This window comes from Panthera onca, chromosome C1, assembly GCF_046562875.1.
Source record: "Panthera onca isolate mPanOnc1 chromosome C1, mPanOnc1 haplotype 2, whole genome shotgun sequence".
Classification (NCBI taxonomy): domain Eukaryota; kingdom Metazoa; phylum Chordata; class Mammalia; order Carnivora; family Felidae; genus Panthera; species Panthera onca.
In genome coordinates, this window is record NC_138346.1 from 143,925,800 (window position 1) to 143,944,313 (window position 18,514).

An 18,514-nucleotide genomic window follows, 5' to 3' on the forward strand; every position below is an offset into this window, starting at 1 on the left:
TAACTCTATAACTTGAAAATGGCTGGGTTAGAATTTGTACTTGTTTCATTCTGACATAAAATCCATTGCTAGTTGGTGCCATGGCACTCGGTGTTGATTTATCTGTAAATAAATGTTGACAGGACCATTCTTTTTCTTTTTAATTTTTTTTTTAACATTTATTTATTTTTGAGAGACAGAGAGAGACAGAGCATGAGCGGGGGAGGGGCAGAGAGAGAGAGAAGGAGAGACAGAATCTGAAGCAGGCTGCAGGCTGTGAGTAAGCTGTCAGCACAGAGCCTGATGCAGGGCTCGAACCCACAAACCGTAATATCATGACCTGAGCCGAAGTTGGATGCTCAACCGACTGAGCCACCCAGGCGCCCTTTGACAGGACCATTCTTGATCTAGTTAAGGAATATTATTTCTATGACTTAGGTCTTTTCCTTTTTTCTTTTAGTTTTTATTTCCCTTTTTCCCTTTAGGGTATTAATCAGTATTTGAAGATAGAGAGAAACTTCAATAGATTTGTTACCAGGTATCCTGATCTTTATTGTAGCTTTAGCCCTTTCCAGTTAGAACAAGTGTATTGAACTGCTTTTAATGCTGTCTTCAATACTGGCTTTAGAAGATATTATTCCATCTCAAACACTTAACTATAACATGCCAAATTCTGTATGCATATTTTGGCAACTTTCTGTTTACTTCTGTGATCACAGGTCTTACCCTGAAACTGCAGGACTCAAGGAAAATTGATTGTGTGGAGGAAAATAGGCAAAAGTACTGTACTCTAATGTAAATACTGCAAACTGAATTTGTTCTATTGTCAATTAGACTTTTCTGGCAGAGTTCATTGCCTGAATTAAAAGCATTTAAAATTCCATGCCTCTGAAAGATAGTGGAACATTCAATCAAAGAAAATAATGTTGTTGTTGTTGTTTTCAGGAAAAATGCTCCCAAAACACATAATGATAATATGTTCTCCCCACTTTGGCTTCTGGGTTATTTCTCTCTTTCTCAAGATAGACCATGTAACGTTGAAACTAAAGTTCCTTGAAAAACATTTCCACTTAAAATCATAACCTGGCTGGATGAGACCAGAATATCCTTAGGGGGCTGGTACTGTGAACTTCAGGAGTTGTTTTTGTTAGAGTTTTCAAAGGAAACCAGACTTTACAGAATTCCCAAGGCTTTTCTACCCTGACCAGAATTTAGTTTCCTTAGAGAGTAATTTGGTCTAATCCACATATCAACCAGGAGCCCCTGGAGTTCAAGGAATGATTTAGTCGCACCTCTGCTAATTCAGTGACTTGTAGAAATACAGTGGGTATATTTTTGCAGACTGCCAGAGCTTTAAAGTTCTCATGGCCCTGTCCACTTCCTGGTTTTGCAATTCTACATGTGGTCTGGGATACAGCTGATTCGCTCAGATGTGAAATGCAGCTAACGCCATTTTGAGTTCCACAGTGCATTCGTTCATGAGAATTACAGTGAGCATTACTAAAGCTTTTGTAGAGGAGATAGAGGAGGATTTACATCAAAGCAACTCACAACTTTAGCTGGCAGTGCAGACTTCACAGTTCATAAAAATGCTTGTTGACCCATCCCTGTGGAGTTTCACTTACCTCCCAGCTTGTGCTTAGCTTCCCATCATCTTGCTCACAACTCATTGCCCTTCCTTTCTTCCTGATCTTTTCTTTTCCAGGAGCAAAATCATTCCTGCCTCTTACTCCTATAGAGTAGGCTGCTATCCTCTTCTTGGCCTCAAGGCCAACACTGAAGGTTAAGGTACAGTGGGAAAGTAGGGAGAAAAAAAGTGAAGGACAATGGGAGATATTCACTCTACCCCTAGCGTTGCCACTCTCTGGCCATATGACTTTGGGAAAATTTTTTACCTCTCAGCACCAGCTTCTTCACCTTTAAAATGGAAATAATTAGATAATTAGACAGAATCTCTTCTGATGGCAAATCTTTACCCAGTAGAAGGCTCATGGACTTGCCTATGTCTTTCCTTGGAAAACAATGATGATGGCTGTCCCTATTCTCACTGTTATTCATATTAACAACAGAAACACAAATGCAGTGTTTGAAGTCCATGCCTCAGTAATTACTCCTCTCCAGATTTCTCTTTTGTGCTGAAAAGGTGACATTGTATGCCCATTCACAGTTCTTTACCAGCTTCAGGTTAATGTACTAGTCTGGGGGAATCCAGGTGTTCTCCTTTTATAAAGCTTAACGCATCTTAAATCACTGCCTGAACACCAGTGCATTTTGTGTTTTTTGCTATTACAAATTCACTAACTTTAAGAGGGTGATTAAGCAGCAATCTTTACTGAGATCTATGACCGCAGTTGGCAGGTGGAAATGATTAATTCAGCACTCAGATCATGTGAGAATTGGCTTCTTGCTATGCCTACTTTTTAAATTAGCTCCCCTTGGTCACCTCAGTGATTCTCTTTATTATGTAGTTCAGTTCACCACAGTATTGACAAGCTGGCCATTCTGACATCTTATTATTATAGACATATCATGTCAAAATACTGGTTTATTAAACAGTTAAGTAGCAAAAACAGTTCCAAGCCCATTATAAAAAGTAGAAGTTGAAAGGAAATACATTTGTGTAGTACATGTAGTACTTGGTTATAATAGTAGTGTTAAATACACAACTATTGTCTAGAATTGTACTTTCTGATGATTTTCACACACTTCTTTGCCTAAATGAAGAGTGTTTAAAATTCTGTGCTCTAAGAGAGGGTAGAACGTTTGGTCAAAGTTTCTTCTCTTTGTTATTTATCCCTGAGAAGGAAAACCTGCTCCAAAGGCTTTTTCACATTTTATCTATTTGTATATTCATAACTGTTAAAGATAACAAAATAACAAACGTGTGTTGTTTGTTTGTTTGCCTAGTGTGGTCCCCAGACATGGCATAAGTGCTGCTCTGCCTTGTGCTGTACACACAGCAGAGGATGATGATTAGGGTCACAAAGCCTAGGCGTGACCTTGGAGATCCCCCCAACATATATTCCCAGCAGCCACGGCCATTTGTTTTGGTAGCATGAGTTGGAATCTGCTTTTCTCAACTGTGTTTTAAAGTTCAAGTCAAACATGATAGTGAAAGTTAACATTCTCTTTACTAGATTCACCCTCACCCCTTTTGGCGAGAAAACCATGACAGTATGACTCTGTAACCATTATTTGAAGCACATTTCATGAGTAACTTTTATTTATTCTTTCAGAAAAGTTGTTGACTACTTGCTGGATGTTCAGCTCTGTGCTAGGCCCAAGCATGCAGAAATGAGTGTGACTCAGGTTCTGCCCTTGAAGAATGCCTTGAGGATTTCACAGGGTGTGTGTGTGTGTGTGTGTAAATGACAAATGTCTAAACAGATTATTGTAGTGCAACACAGAGGTAGTAACATGAGCATGGTCTGTGGGAGCACTGTTCCTCCAGCCTGTGTGCGGATAGGGAAGGATTTTACTGATTTTGAGCTGGACACACCTGTCTGACCAGGGGCTGGCAGGAAGATGCTGAAGGCCAGAATCCTAAAAGGCTATGGTGGGTTGATGACATACACTAAGATATTCAGATGGCAGATACTTAATACTAAAGGATGATGGAAAAGTGCCAGTCCAGTGTTAGACTTGCCATCAGCAGTGGCCTGCTGAGGGTTCCCACAGCGCTTCTATCCCGGAGCATGCCCACATCCACGGTCCCCCCTTTCCCTGCCTCTCTCCCCCATAGTGACTGAGTTGCGGGCTACTCTGGGAAGGAAGGGCCAGGGTCTCTGGAATCCCCTTGCAACTCTCCCAGGACCCCTTTAGAGGGCCATGACCTGTAGTTTCAGAAATATTCTTCTGTTTATATCAGCTCTTGTCCCTCAACCCCCAACCCAAATTTAGTTCCGAGTATTTTTCCAGGGCATTCAAAATATAGAGCAGAGAGGGCAGGCTTATTTCTGCATCAGATTTCAGACTTTTATTTTAGTTTTTTTTTTTTCCCCCTGTTTTGTGGTCATAATAGATTATTTTCAGAAGCTCCCAGGGAATCCTGAATCCTGTCCTTGTTTTTAGGGGGAGGAATTAGTTTTGGAATTGAGTTGCTGTATCCCTCTCATCATGTTAAATGGTTTTAAGACAAAACCATTGGGAAAAAGAGCTCGCTATCATTTGCCGTAGCAATGTGAAATCTCTGACCCTAGTGCTGAGAGAATGGCCAGTTGACTTCCTGGGTGAGGGTAGAGACACGAAAGGGGTCAAGATTCTTTGAATTCAGCACCAACTGATTAATGTTTTTCTAGAAATTCAGAGAAATGTGAAAATAATATAATAAGGAAAAATGTTTAAAGGTCCAAAGCCACCCCTCCAAGAATATTTTAAGGGAATCTTTTTTTTTAACTTGTTTTATTTTTTATTTTTTAAAATTTACATCCAAATTAGTCAGCATATAGTGCAACAATGATTTCAGGAGTAGATTCCTTAGTGCCCCTTACCCAATTAGCCCATCCCCCCCCCCCACAACCCCTCCAGTAACCCTTAGTTTGTTCTCCATATTTATGAGTCTCTTCTGTTTTGTCCCCCTCCCTGTTTTTATTTTTGTTTCCCTTCCTTAAGGGAATCTTTTTATACCAATTCCCAAATGGCAGAAGATAAGCGACGGCAAATAAAATGTCAGCTGTAGGGGATCCTTAGACCAGAACATATTTTCAAACACCGCAGCAGCAACTAACTACTATTTCCCATTCACAGCAATTGGTTGCACATTTTGGATGCATCTCGGGTCAGATTTGAGCTCCTAAAAGTCCTATTGCCCAAATAGAAGTGAAATTTGAGTTCAGCTGTGGTACCTCAGCATCCTGAAATAGATTTGTGTCTCATTGTACGTCTGTGTAAATTATGGGTGCTATGAGACCCAGATTCAGGATGTTTTCAGTTACTACCAACACTGTTGCTAAGTGGATGTCTCCTTACCTCTGAAGAGGGGATAGATGATGGCTATATACAGACCAAGGTGTGATTTTATGGGTCTTGGTTATAGACACACTGCTAGAGTTCTTTTCTTATCTATCTACTTGTAAACTGATTATTGGATCTTTCATTTCAGAGCATTTGGTCTGTTTTTAGAGAACAGGAGTCTCTCTGGTAGTGGTTTGGATGACTTCATTGTTTCATAGGTCCATAGGGACTGTTACAAGAATCAGAAATGTTGAAAAGGAACCTCACTGACACTTTAGCAAAATCAGACAGCTGTTAGACTCTCATATCAGTTGTTTTGCTGGCTTTCCTTATGTTTGTTTTAAAAACACCATGAGTGGGGGGGAGGGTGTCTAACAGGAAAATGTTGAAGTCACTATGATAGAACTACCTTGCATCTCTACTGTGAACCCTTAGAAATTCAAAACAATTTTCATATGGCATCTTTCCATAAAGAGAGTAGAGATTTTTTTCTTTCCTGTAAGTACATAATTCATTTCCATGAAGTGATTTACAAAGTTTGAGACAATATATAGTTTTTGCTTATAAGAGATCATTTTGGGGGGTACCTGTGTAGCTCAGTCGGTTAAGTGTCCAACTCCTGGTTTCAGCTTAGGTCATGATCTCACAGTTTTGTGAGTTCGAGCCTCATGTCAGACTCTGCACTGGCAGCTCAGAGCCTGCTTGGGATCCTCTCTCCCTCTCTCTGCCCCTCCCCCACTCACACTGTCTCTGTCTCTCTCAAAAGAAATAAACTTAAAAAAAAAAAAGATAATTTTTGGAAAACTGAGAGATCTTCACCCTAATAAGGTCCAGAGAAAATTGTCATTGTTTTCTGGTCATAACGTGGACAAGGACAATTTTCCTAAGTGAGAGATACGAAGTTTGTCTTTCCACTTGGGGGCTTTATGCTCCTTGGAGTTGGCCTTGATTTTGGTCAAAATTGTATTCAGATTCCCCAGGAAAGTACTCAGAAAAGATTTACTTTGCATTTCTTTATAAAATAGGAGAAATACATTAATTACATCTGGTAGTTAAAGTGCACAGATAACCTCAGTAGACCTAGTATAAATAGATGCCATAGAACAGATTAGCATTCTCTTAGCTCAGAACCAGTGAGCTTTTATTCATTTAGGGGAGATCAGCAATGTATGAGGGACAATGTCTACATATGGGATGTGACAGATTAGACTTACTTGCATTTTCTCACACCGTGAGGAAGACTGAAATGCAGCACTGTTGAGACAAACATGGTTAGAGCAAAAACTCTTGGACAAGGCTTTATGGACCACTTTGTGGTCAAAGTATGGTTTTAAGAGGTCACTGAATCCCCAGAAACTGCATGTACAAGTGTTTTATTTCTGAATTGTCATCTAGTAAGTTCGTTCTCTGAGAGGATGACATGTTAAAACCACAGGTATAATCTCTAGTTTAATTACATGGAGTCATTTTGTTTCTGTTCCTGCCTTTAGAATGTTCCTACTCTTCTACGGTGGACTCCTTAACCTGACTTAATGGATACTTAACCTGGAATTCATGGGCCCTGTAGTGACTGTGTTTTCTCTGACTTTGCTTGCAAAATGTAGTGCACATATGTGTTTTTCTGTGTGTGGTGCATCTTGCATTAAGTTCTCAAATGCTTTATTACTGCCGAAGATGAACACAGAAGCCACCTATTTACAGACTAGTCGTTGTTCCCTCATTTGGGATGCATCCCCTTTAGTCCCATTTGCCTTCACAGCCACATGGCCCCTAGGTTTAGTTTATTTCTTATGAAGACCATGGACTAAGTGGTGACTCTTACTTTCATGTAGACTTAACATAGGATTGAGAATCAACCCTTATAACTACTGTTTGGATTGCCAAGCTGGAAATCATTGGATACCCACTTGTATCATTTCTCCACAGCTGTTTCTTTGCTGTCATCTGCCTCAGCTCTGGTCGTGAGACCATGATCATGGGGCAGTAATTTACCCAAGAAAACCTTTAGCAGAATGTTCTTATCCTTGTAACTGTAGTCTATCCTAAGTTACAATGGGTTCTAAAGAGGATTTTGTTTTTTCCTTGGCTTTTTTTTTTTTTTTTTTTTTTTTTTTTTTTTTTTTTTCCAGCCTGAGAGAAAGTAGGCACCTTAGCCAGGAATTCTTTCAGAGATATTCCGGGTATGTTCTCCCCACCATTCGGAGAGCTTTTATACCTTCATTCTTTTGTTGGTTGTTTTTGGTTGTCCTCTGTATTCCCTTCAGCAAGATTTATTCCAGTAGAAGAAGGTTGTTGAGGGATTAGGTGAGTGGGTGCTTGGGGGACTCTTTGTTCATGCCAAATGATCTTTTAAAAAACGTATTGAGTATTTTTCTTTTAATTTCCCAATCATAGTGTGAATTCTTCTTTGCCAGATGGTTTTTGGGGCTTTGCCTGGGTCCTGTGTGCCAGAGTCGGGGATTCATCTTGGCCAGACGCTGCCACATATTGAAGAGGGAGCCGTTTCCAGGAAAGCTCAGAGCTGTGGCTCCTAGAAATCTTTCCTTGATTGTGTGAGCCAGGCCTCGACACTTTTGACCATCTGGAAGATTTTGGACCCCAGCACCAATATCTGTCTCATACACATTTTTCTTTTCATTTCCTAAGTTTTTTTTTTAATTCTTGTTCATTTGAGATATATATTTATTTCAATTTTATCTACACACTTCAAGAGTGGTATGCCAGAGGGCTGCAAAGAAAATTAACAGAAAAAGAGTTGACATCCCTCTGTGGATACCCATGGCTATTCTTCGTGCCATGATGGTGCTCAATAAACAGTTTGGAAGGAATAAATCTGGAAACTTTTTACTGACACATACTGTTCATGACAGAGTGTTTCTTAGCAATTTTTCAGGTACTCTTGTACAAGTAATGACTTCATCTCTCCTTTCTTCATTTTCCAGAGTATATGCTTTCTGTAGTGTGCGTCTCTCTGTTAATACTGCAGTTTGAATCTTTGCCCCAAGCCTGTCTTGTTTACAGTGGCCATTGATCTGTTTATTTCTAGATGCGGACAGCTATGTGAAATGCTGTGAGGTAGAGTTTGTACAACCAAGAAATGTGTTATTATGCTGTAGCTGTACTCAACATCACTTTTCATTAGTGCTCTGCTTTTAGTAGTTTGCATATGCCAAATGTAAAGATGATCCTAGCTGTGTTGCAGAAACAGGTCATGATAGTATTGCTTGTGTTCTGAAATTTTTCTATAAATTAGCTAGCTACGTCCCTTTGAACCTATTAATAATATATTCAGTTTTTTCACCTTTTAGGTAACATAAATTTATAAATTTGCTGTAGTAAATCAATCCTTTAAATAACTGTCTACCCTCTGTTTCAGCACAGTATTATAGTAAGACATATCTTTGCCTACTGAGTGTTTGCAGTCTGTTTCAGAGATTAAGACACACGCTCAACAGTTAATGAATAGAGATGGTATTATACACCAGAGTGTAAATTATTAATAGAATAAAGTACTTCCATGGCATTGGAAGTTAGAGAATTAAATATCCAGTTGGTACTCACCAAGTGCCTACCCTGTGCTAAGCTAAGGCATGGGTACTGAAAGTAAAGTTCGAAGTTGTATTATCAGTGACCTGAGAGGCTGTTGTGATAAGCGACATTGGTGTCAAAGGCAGTCCCTACAATAAAAGGCAGAGATATGTTGAGATCAAAGTGGGCCAGCAGCCATTGGAAGACGTAAAATAGTCCAGCTTTGAGTGCTCTATCCCTAATGGCTGTATAGACTCAGATCATAGATCTAGGCCATTTAATGCTCATAAGGATTATGGCTGAGATGTTCCGTTATTCCCAGTGTATTACTCAGTCTCTGTCTTGCCAGCTAAAGTCATTTTTCGTGCTTTCCCTCTCATCACTTTCTGGTGCTCTTGGGTGAGTTCAGCTTGTTAAAATATGTGCTTCTTGGGTCTTGCTTCACCCCTCTGTACAGAAAGCCAGTATGAGACATGCTTCATGAAAGCATCTGTTCAGTATTTCTTTATTCACCCTTTTGCTTCTCTGTGTTCATGTTGACCTATCTTGGCTGGTATGCTCCGGGAGGATGTTGAACCCACTGTTTCCAGCTGTCCTCATAGGTGCTTTTTGATGATGTTAATGATGATAGTGATAACCTATAATAGTCCTTGATCCACTATCAAAAGTGGTCACAGCTTTCTTATCCAGGCTCATGGTTTTCTTCACTGTTTTGTTTTTGTTTTTGTTTTGGACCAGGTCTGCATACAGTCAGTTTTTATTCTGTGTGTTCTCTATACTTCATTTTTTTTTTTGGAAAGCCCCCTTAGGCTAATAGCTGGGTTGATGAAAACTCCCCTTGGCAGCCCCTTTCCTGCAGCTTTCAGCACTTTTTTTTGGCAGAACTCACTTCACTTTTTAGAGGTTGGTGCTCACCTGGAAGAGAAGAAAGTCCTTTCTCTGGTGATCCACAGGGATGATCCCATGGCATTCTGTAATCCCAGTTTTTAGCTTAATCATTTGACTTGAAAGATAAGGCAGTGTTGAGGGAGGGTAACTTTTGATCTGTCTTTGCTAACTTTGGCGGGGGGGAAGTGTTCTGATTATTTGTGTTCCCCTATTACTGGGAGCTGAATCATGTTTTCGTTGAGATTAGTGTGGGTTGCCATTTTTGTAGTAAAAATTGGTCAAATACTGGCAGCAGCATCTAGTTCAACCTAGTATATCTTATCCATAGAATCTAAACTACCTTATAGCTTCTTTTAATAGTGAGCCGTGGAAAAGTATTCCAGATGCTGTGCTATGTGATTTTAATGGAAAGTCAGTGTTAAGATTTCTCTTTCTGTTGCTTCCTAGGTCACTCTGCACCTAAATCCCATCTCCTCGGTCCACATTCACCACAAGCCTATCGTGTTTGTGCTCAACTCCCCACAGCCCCTGGTCTGGCATCTGAAGACAGAGAGGCTGGCAGTTGGGGTCTCCAGACTTTTCGTGGTAAGTGTTTGAAACCTTCCCAAAGTGTCCTTAGCATAAGGATATAATGACCCTAAAACTTTGCAAGGGTTTTTAAAAGGCTTATTTCATTGAAATAATACCAGAGTCCACAGTGTATTAAATTGGAAGAATGCTCTTAGTGGTATTTGGGCAGTGTAGGTAAGCAGTCACGGAAAACAAACACCGCACGTGTGTGTCTGACTGTGGATGGAGGATCTGGTCTAGTTTCCACGTTAGAGCAGGACCTGTAGTCATACTCTGTGTGGCCTGGGCTTTGGTCTCCACTCTGAGACTCCTCTGGTGGCATCAGGAGCAATGTAAACATTGTAAACAGCCACTAGGTGTGTGGTCTCTGACCGCAAAATAAATACACACAAACCCATTCTATTTGTATATAACACAGGCCTACTTTCTGATATGAGGATCTGTTTGTTGAGAGAGTGACACAGCCAGTTCCAAAATGAAAACATTTGTATTTTATAAAAAAGCTGGAACCCAGCTCTTGTGGAAAGATCCAAATATTACCTACTATTTGTAAATCATGTCCTTTTGAGTTTGCCAGAACATTCAAGTTTGCTGGTTGTGGAGAAATTGATGGGTTGTTTGGATGGAATTTTTGGGGTATGATATCATGTCTGATGATGCGCAACACTGCCCTTCGCAGTGATAACTCACATTGTCTACTGCTAGGGCTCCATGCTGATGTCCTTAATTGCAGAGCCTTAGGCTTTTAAGCCTCATCGCCCCAAAGCATCCAAAACAAAAAGAGACCTCAGTTAATAGTCTTTTTCTTGTATAATGAGCATATCTGTACTTACATTTGAAGAATACACTTAAAAACTCAAAGGTACCTGTTGAATAAAGTGGGAATCCATAATCAGTACAGTTAATATGTAGATAAATAAATGAGTAAAGAGGGATAAGGGACAGCTCTTCATTATAGTCAGATGCCAATCAGTGATATAGAAGGATAATGGAGTTAGAAATTCCTGGTTTTGCAATCATCATAGTAAAAGTTTATTGGGCAGGAGTCATCAGTAGAAGCTAAATGTAGCAGAAGTGGAGGGAGTTTGAGGAACTGTATATTTTATTTAAATTACCCAAATTACTTACTAATACCAAAAGAAGAAACAATAACTATATATAGTGGAGATACCCAACGGTACCTTAACCAAATCTTCAAAATCAACATCACCAGTATGGTGCACATGGACATTGTGTGCCTTTAAATGTGATAACCTGCATCATTTATGTTATATTCTAGCCAAACATGCACATAACCTGGATCTGGTCATGATGAAGCATCAGGCAAAACCAAATTGAGTGACATTCTGTCAAACCCAGATAGGACTTATACAAGAAGCTCTTACCCCAAACTGGCTCCTTCATACTCATAATCATTGTCAATCTCTTGTAACTAAAGGTACTTGTGATAGTAAGTAATAGCCATGATCATAAAGTCTTATGTGCATTTAGCCCTTAGAGTGCTGAGCTATATTGTGCAATACTGTAAACAGTAGCTATAGGTGAGCTATTTAAATTTAAAATAACTAGGGGCGCCTGGGTAGCTCAGGTGGTTAAGCATCTGTGCTGACAGTGCAGAGCCTGCCTGGGATTCTCTCTGCCCTGCCCTACTTGTTCTTGTTCTTGTTCTTGTTCCCTCTCTCTCCCTCTCAAAATAAATAAACTTGAAAACTTTTTTAAAACTTAAAAAAACTTAAATTAACTAAAATTACAAATACAGTTCCTGAGGCATACCAACCACATTTCAGGTGCTTAGTAGCTACATGAGGCTACCACACTGGGCAGGTTATGGACAGGTTATGAGTAAATGCTTTGCCCACCCGGCTTTGAATCCAAATAGTAACTCAAGGCAAATTATTTTATTTCTTTAAGCCTGATTTTCCTCACTTGTAATAAAGGAAAATTAATAGTCCCAGCATCATGGGGTTATTATCTTGATTAAAAGAGATTACATGTAGCATGTTTAATACAGTGCCTGACCCCGTTCATAGATATTACCTGTTGTTGTTGTGGCTATTTATTAATAGTCATAGTAAAGAACACTTGGAAAAGATGTTGAATTTCTATTTTTATTTGTTTATTTAGAGAGAGAGAGAGAGAAAAAGAGCATACACAGCAGGATAGGGGAAGAGGGAGAGGGAGAGAGAGAATCCCAAGCAGGCTCCACGCCCAGCACTGAGTCTGATGCTGCACTTGATCTCAACCATGAGATCATGACTTGAGCTGAAATCAAGGGTCAGATGCTTAACTGACTGAGCCCCTCGTTTTATATATAATATGTATATATATTATAAAATATTTATATTTCTAATTATAAATGTCTAGCTTGGCTTATCCAAGATTAAAAGGAGTTCCTATTTCTCTGGGCTATAGGTCCAGATGAAAAGTGAGGGCTACATATATCATAGTTGTACTGGTCACTTTCTGGATTCTTCATGAACCTACCACTCAATGGGTTATAATGGAAAGTATCTTACTCCTAGTTATTATTTATTTGCTTTAATTTTAAGATCTATAAGAACTGCGTCTTGGCCATCAGTTTAAAATGCACTAACAGTTAAAAAAGGAGACAGTTTTAGTTAAACAACTTAACATCATCCCTCTTTGGAGTTGATCCCATGTAAGGAGATTGCAGATCAAGTGATGAACCTAAAATTACCAACACAGGGGAGACAGCATTGGGAGAAGCCAAGGATTTACATTCTGGGACACTTGAACTCTACTTTATTATCCAGCAGGCTTTCTTTAGGTAAAATGGTTTTCTCCCATCTGTACATGTCTTCAAGGCCTGGAAAAGCTAGTAAGTAGAACATGTGTTGCTCATTCATTTTCTCAGGTCCGTGGAGGAGGTATACAAGCTCTCTCACAAGCCAGGTAGCTCTCCCTGACAGTGTGTGAGGTGAAGAGGGTAGAGGCAAGCTCTTCCCTTACTCTGTGTTGCTGGAAAGGAATTTCAGGGTCTGTGCATCCACTGGACAGCCGTTGCAGCAGAGGGGTCTGCTGCTGGATGACAGACACACCAAGGATGAGGTCTGTTGATCCATGTATAATAGCTAAGAGTTCAAATTTAGAAACAAGACCGTTACATTATTTTACAAACACATGAGAAGGCCTGTGGGACTTTCAGACACTGGGACTTAGCCGTTTCCATCACTGTCTCCTCCCAGGTTACCCAAAGAGCTCCGAGTTGTGGAGGAGAGAGGCCGTCTCTTGATTCTTTGTCTAAGATGTGTATTACTGTAGTGCCTGCATTACTGTCTTAAAGCTATCTTTACTTTCCAGGTAAAGTTACAGCACTACACAGTTCTGTTTTTTGATTTTTGTCTTAGTTTTTATTTATTTTTTTTAAGCAGGGTGGTGAGAAGAGATGAAGCAATGATATCTACGCATCTGTTCAAGATGACGTTTTAATTTAACTTGACATGTCTGCATTTATTATAGATGCCCAAATTTAAAAGGGAAACATTTCATAATTAGTTAGTAGGAACTTGTGTTGCTCTGAATGTCTCAGCCACCATGAGAATGACTAAAAATATTATACTTTAATACTGTCTGATGAAGGTGTCTGGCTTTTTTTCTGTCAAATCATTCCAGCCCTCCTTATGATTTCACAGTGCAGGCAAGAAGGAGCGTGTCAGGCAGGGAGAAAATGGGATTGAGTTTCCTCTGGGAATGTAGTTCCTTTATCTGGTTGTTCTGGTTATGTAGGAAACGGAATGAAGGGTGATTGTGTCATTGTCAAGCAGTGAGTCTTTGAGTACGAGTCTCACACACGTGTATATGCACGTGCACACACACATGCATGATGGAGTTGTCACAGCTGTATAGATTTTCTTCTGTAAGGTGTCTGGATGGCCCAGAGAATATTGAGTAGGTTAGAGCTGTCCCTCAGTGCAATTAGAAATAAGAATAATCCTAAACCTCTCAGTCTGTCATGTTGAAACTACAAAGAAAAATCTCTTAGAAGGATTTTTATTTTTGCAATTATTTCCACCTTGAAGAAGAAGCATAGTTCAGTGGGGCAATAAATATCTGAACTTCCAACCTGAGTTTGCTTAAAAAAAAAAAATCATAACAATACTAGTTTTTGTTAAGAAACATGATGCAATTTGAATAGACATTCTTCACAAAGAAAAAACACAAATGGCTAATAAGCACGTGAAAAGATGTTCAATATCATTAGTCATTAGGAAAATGCAAATTTAAAACCACAATGAGATGCCACTTCACACCCACTAGGATGGGTCTAATAAAAAAGGCAGATAATGACAAGTGTTATTGAGGATTTAGGGAAATTGGAACCCTCATAAATCGCCAACAGTAAAGTAAAATGCTACTTTGGAAGACAATTGGGCAAAACCTAGGTGTACAGAAAAAAAAATCACCCACAAATGTTCTCAGCAGCATTATTCTTAACAACCAAAAAGTAGTAGAAACAGCCCAAATATCCATCAACTGATGGAGATCAGGGTGCCTGGGTGGCTCAGTCAGTTGAATGTCTGACTTTGGCTCAGGTCGTGATCTCACAGTTTGTGAGTTCAAGCGCCGCATTGTGCATGGAGGCTTCTTGGGATTCTCCCTGTCTCCCTCTGTCTCTGTCCCTCTTGTAGTGGGGAGGGGAAGAGAGAGAATCCCAAGCAGGCTCGGTGCTGTCAGTGCAGAGCCTGACGTGGGGCTTGATCTCACAAACCGTAAGATCATGACCTGATCCGAAGTCAAGAGTCAAACACTTAACCACCTGAGCCACCCAGGAGCCCCTAATCTTGTTTTATTCTATTCTAAACCTGAGTGCGCTCTCCTGCAAGGTCTACAGACTCAGAGCCTTGGGACAAGCAGAAAATCTCAAGATGACACATAAAATGTCTAATCCAGGGGCCTTACGCAGCCTTTTAATGTCAGGCTTAGTTGCTTTGCATGCTTATAAGGAAGAAAGGTATCTAAGGTAAGGAAACCTCGAGAAATAAGCAGCGACTTCTTCCAATCTCACTTGTTCTTGGGATTACTGTGCTGCAACTTGTATTTTCCATCCATTGACATTAAAAAAAGAAAGAAATGTGTGTATACATGTATATGTTTGAGTGGAGGTGTGGAGTGGGAGGGGATATTGGTTTCTAAGATAAGGTTTCCAGAGTTAAGAGAGATACAGGATGCCCATTAAGTTTGAATTTCAAATAAACAACAAATACTTTTTTTTCAGTATGCCCATATGATACTTGGGACATATTCATACTAAAAAATTATTCATTGTTTAACCAAAACTCAAATTTAATTTGCTATTGTGTATTTTATCTGACAGCTGTACTCAGAGGTAATTCAGGTTTTTCTTTCTGGTTAACAGCCTGGCCTGGGTACCAGGAGGCCTGAGCACTAAGTGGCTCTGTCACTAACTAGTTCTGTATTATTGGGCAAAATCACTTACTTGGGCCTCAGTTTCCTCATCTCTAAAGTAAGGAGGTGGTACTAGCCAGTCTCTGAAATTCCTCTCAGCTTTTAAACTCTCTGATTCGTTGATAATATGAATGTTAGATATTATATCCCAATTTAATTGGAAACAGAAAATGGTAATCTGAACATTGCCTCTTCAGCAAATCCAAGTAAATATCAGGGCAGGGCAGTTGGAAAAAAAAAAAAAAAATGAGAGAAACCAAACGCAATGCTATTGGCTTTGGAATAAAAACAAATCAAAATTTAATCCTAATGAAAAATGTAAATTAATACCAGTTACAGGCTTAATATTTAAAATCTAGTTTTGTGTGTCTGAGAAGAAGGGAGGGGTAGGTGAAGAGGCGGGTGTTGCCAAAATCTGGTTTATTCCTTTTACTTGCACTTGGGGGGGGGGGGGTGGAAAGGTCTAAGTTTTTGGGCCTCTGCCACCAAACCACAGGCAGTTCTCTGGTCCGCACTGCAGTTTGGATGACTGACAAGGCTCAGTGAAAAACAAGTGCTATTTGTTTTCCTGTGCCCAGTATTTAACTGGAAATCAGAAGGCAAAATTTCCAATCAGTTGTTAAATAGCCCCAGATGTGTGCTTAGCTCCACTCTAGGAAGGGACGTGCACAGCCTAAACCACAGCGCATGTCCAGGCCTTCCTTTTCTTAACTCCAAGTGATGTGTAACTGAGAGTTGTAGTATCCAAAAATGCCCTTTGAATAACTCAGGCATTCAAGTTTGGTTGTGAAGGAGGGAACTTAAAAAAAAAAAAAAAAGAAAGAAAGAAAATCCCTGTATTCTCCACGATGTTGCATTTAAAAATCTGGAAATGATTTTTTTCTTTTCTAAATTCCTCCTTTCCCTTGCTTGGCACTTCTCCCCACGCTTAGAAAAACATTAGATTAGCATACCTGCTATGACGGTTTCTGTATCCGCTTGTTCATTCATCCAACAACCAGTTTTGAGTGCCTACAGGATGCTGGGGACTGTGCTAGGTATGGAGGGTTCCAGAGAGAAATGGAATGGACTGCCTGCCTTCCAGGAGCTACCCATTACATAGGAGAGATGGTTAAGAGATTGGGAATTGCATTTCAAAATTTTAAAAATGTTTTTATTTATTTTTGAGAGAGGGAGAGCATGAGCAGGGGAGGGCAGAGAGAGAGGGAGACACAGAATCTGAAGCAGGCTCCCGGCTCTGAGCTGTCAGCTCAGAGCCCGATGTGGGGCTTGAACCCATGAACCACGAGATCTGACTTGAGCCAAAGTTGAACGCCTGATAGATTGAGCCACCCAGACACCCCAGGAGTTGCATTTCAGTGTAAAATGTACCATTGTTGGAGGAGCACCTGGGTGGCTTGGTTAAGCTTCTGACTTTGGCTCAGGTCATGATCTCACAGTTCTTGAGTTCTAGCCCCACGTCGGGCTCTGTGATCACAGTTGATCCTAGAGCCTGCTTTGGATTCTCCCTCTCTCTGCCCATCCCCTGCTCTGTCTCTCTGTCTCTCTGTCTCTCTCTCAAAAAGAAACATTAAAAAAAAAAAAAAAAAAAAGGAAGTACCATTGTTGGATCCTGAAAATTGGAGAAAACAAGAATTCTCTTCTTCCAAATGCAATGAAGGCAGCTCCCTCTGTGAGGCTGACGGAGGAGCAGCATGGGTCGGGGTTGCGGACACAAGAACAGGTTTTTGCTCAACCAGGAATGTCACTCCTGTGTACTAGGAGTGTATAGACTAGGGCTCTAGATATACCATTTTGGATTTTCCAGTTAGGCTTTCCCCTAAACAAATTCTCTCTCAAAGACAGATTAAATAACTAAACATTTCAAGACTGGTTCTTCTTCTTTTTAAAAAAATGTCTCTTGTGGAATGACTCACTGCTCCCTTTGGGATATTCCGAGTGGTTGTGTACCATGCATTTTTGTTCCAGAGGCTGCTTATCTGCTGGTTTTGTGGCTTGTCCATAAGAACCCTAATTGTAAGGGGCTTGATCCTCTCATGAACTAGGGTCAGTCAACTACCATATTTCCTAGGAATGAGTTTCTGGCCCATTTGTGGTCAAGAGAGCTCTTCCTAAATGTCACTGTGGCAATTAGAGCATTGGAATGAGTCCAGTTTCAGTTGGTAATCCTGGTCCAGAAAGAGTTTTTTGGAAGACTTCCTAGGATTATCTTAACTTGCTGGGTTAAGGCTTGTGAATGTTGCTAGTGAGTGGCCCCTTGGCCTTGTGAGGTTTGCCTGGGTGTATTCTTCCTGCTCGAGACATCCTGTCCTGGAGGGTTCACGCAAGCGTAGACTTTTCCTGGCTCCACTGGACTTTCTGTGTCATGTCTGTGTGCAGGCCTGGGCTCCAGCTCTGTGAAGGCTTTGCTTTCATTCAACAAATCAAGGTTAAATAAACTCTATTTTACCAAGGAGAGAAGGCAAGTTTCTTCGTGTAGAGTCCCATTCCTTCCTTTAAGGCTTTGCTGTCTAAGGCTACTCTGGCAACCTGATGGATCTGCCCTTCCCAAGCTTTGGGCAATTGTATCAAACATCATATGTCTGGTGCCCTTGGTTAATGTGGTAGGCAGCTTGCAAGGGGCTGTTTGGTAGAAAAAGTGAGTGTTTTGTTAAGGGAGGTTGCAGAATATTTTTTCGTGTAATAGGAGGGGGAGAAACTTATCTCCTGGGAGATTCTGGTGAGGTCAGCTTGTGGCTGTGCCATGGTCCTCTCACTGCAGACAGTGAGGCCCTTGGTAAGCATTCCCCACAGGTGGCCTGCAGTCCCCATCTCTAATGGGGACTGCATGATGGCCTGACTCCTTCCTGGGAATGGAGTCATTGGACTTATTTGAGGCAGCCCAGCGCCGACACTCTAAACCTCCATCATCCAAACCCCTACCTTGGAAGCTGATTTCTGCAGAGGAGGAAGGGTTCCCTTTAGCCTTTCTTGTTTCTTTGTTCAAGGTAGAATTTATATCCCGAGAACAGTTTTTGCCCTTGGTTTTTGCCTTTGGTGCTAATACCCTATCCTCAGATGGCCTCTTAATGCCACCAGGCCAGGGAGTCCTCCTTACTCTCCTTCTGCCTTGTCCTGTTTCGGTGGCAAATGACACAACTGTGATCCTGGGACCCAGGGTATACCTGAA

At 40.6% G+C, this 18,514-nt stretch overlaps 1 protein-coding gene across 2 annotated transcripts in view; it reads left to right on the forward strand.

The window, feature by feature from the left end:
- The window catches only part of TGFBR3 (transforming growth factor beta receptor 3), a 207,880-nt gene that overhangs the window by 120,832 nt on the left and 68,534 nt on the right, over positions 1–18,514 (forward strand). For both annotated transcript variants that reach the window (XM_078451688.2, XM_078451687.2), the window contains one exon: positions 9,796–9,933. In XM_078451688.2, coding sequence (XP_078307814.1) covers positions 9,796–9,933 — 138 coding nt within the window. The remainder of the gene's footprint in view (positions 1–9,795; positions 9,934–18,514) is intronic.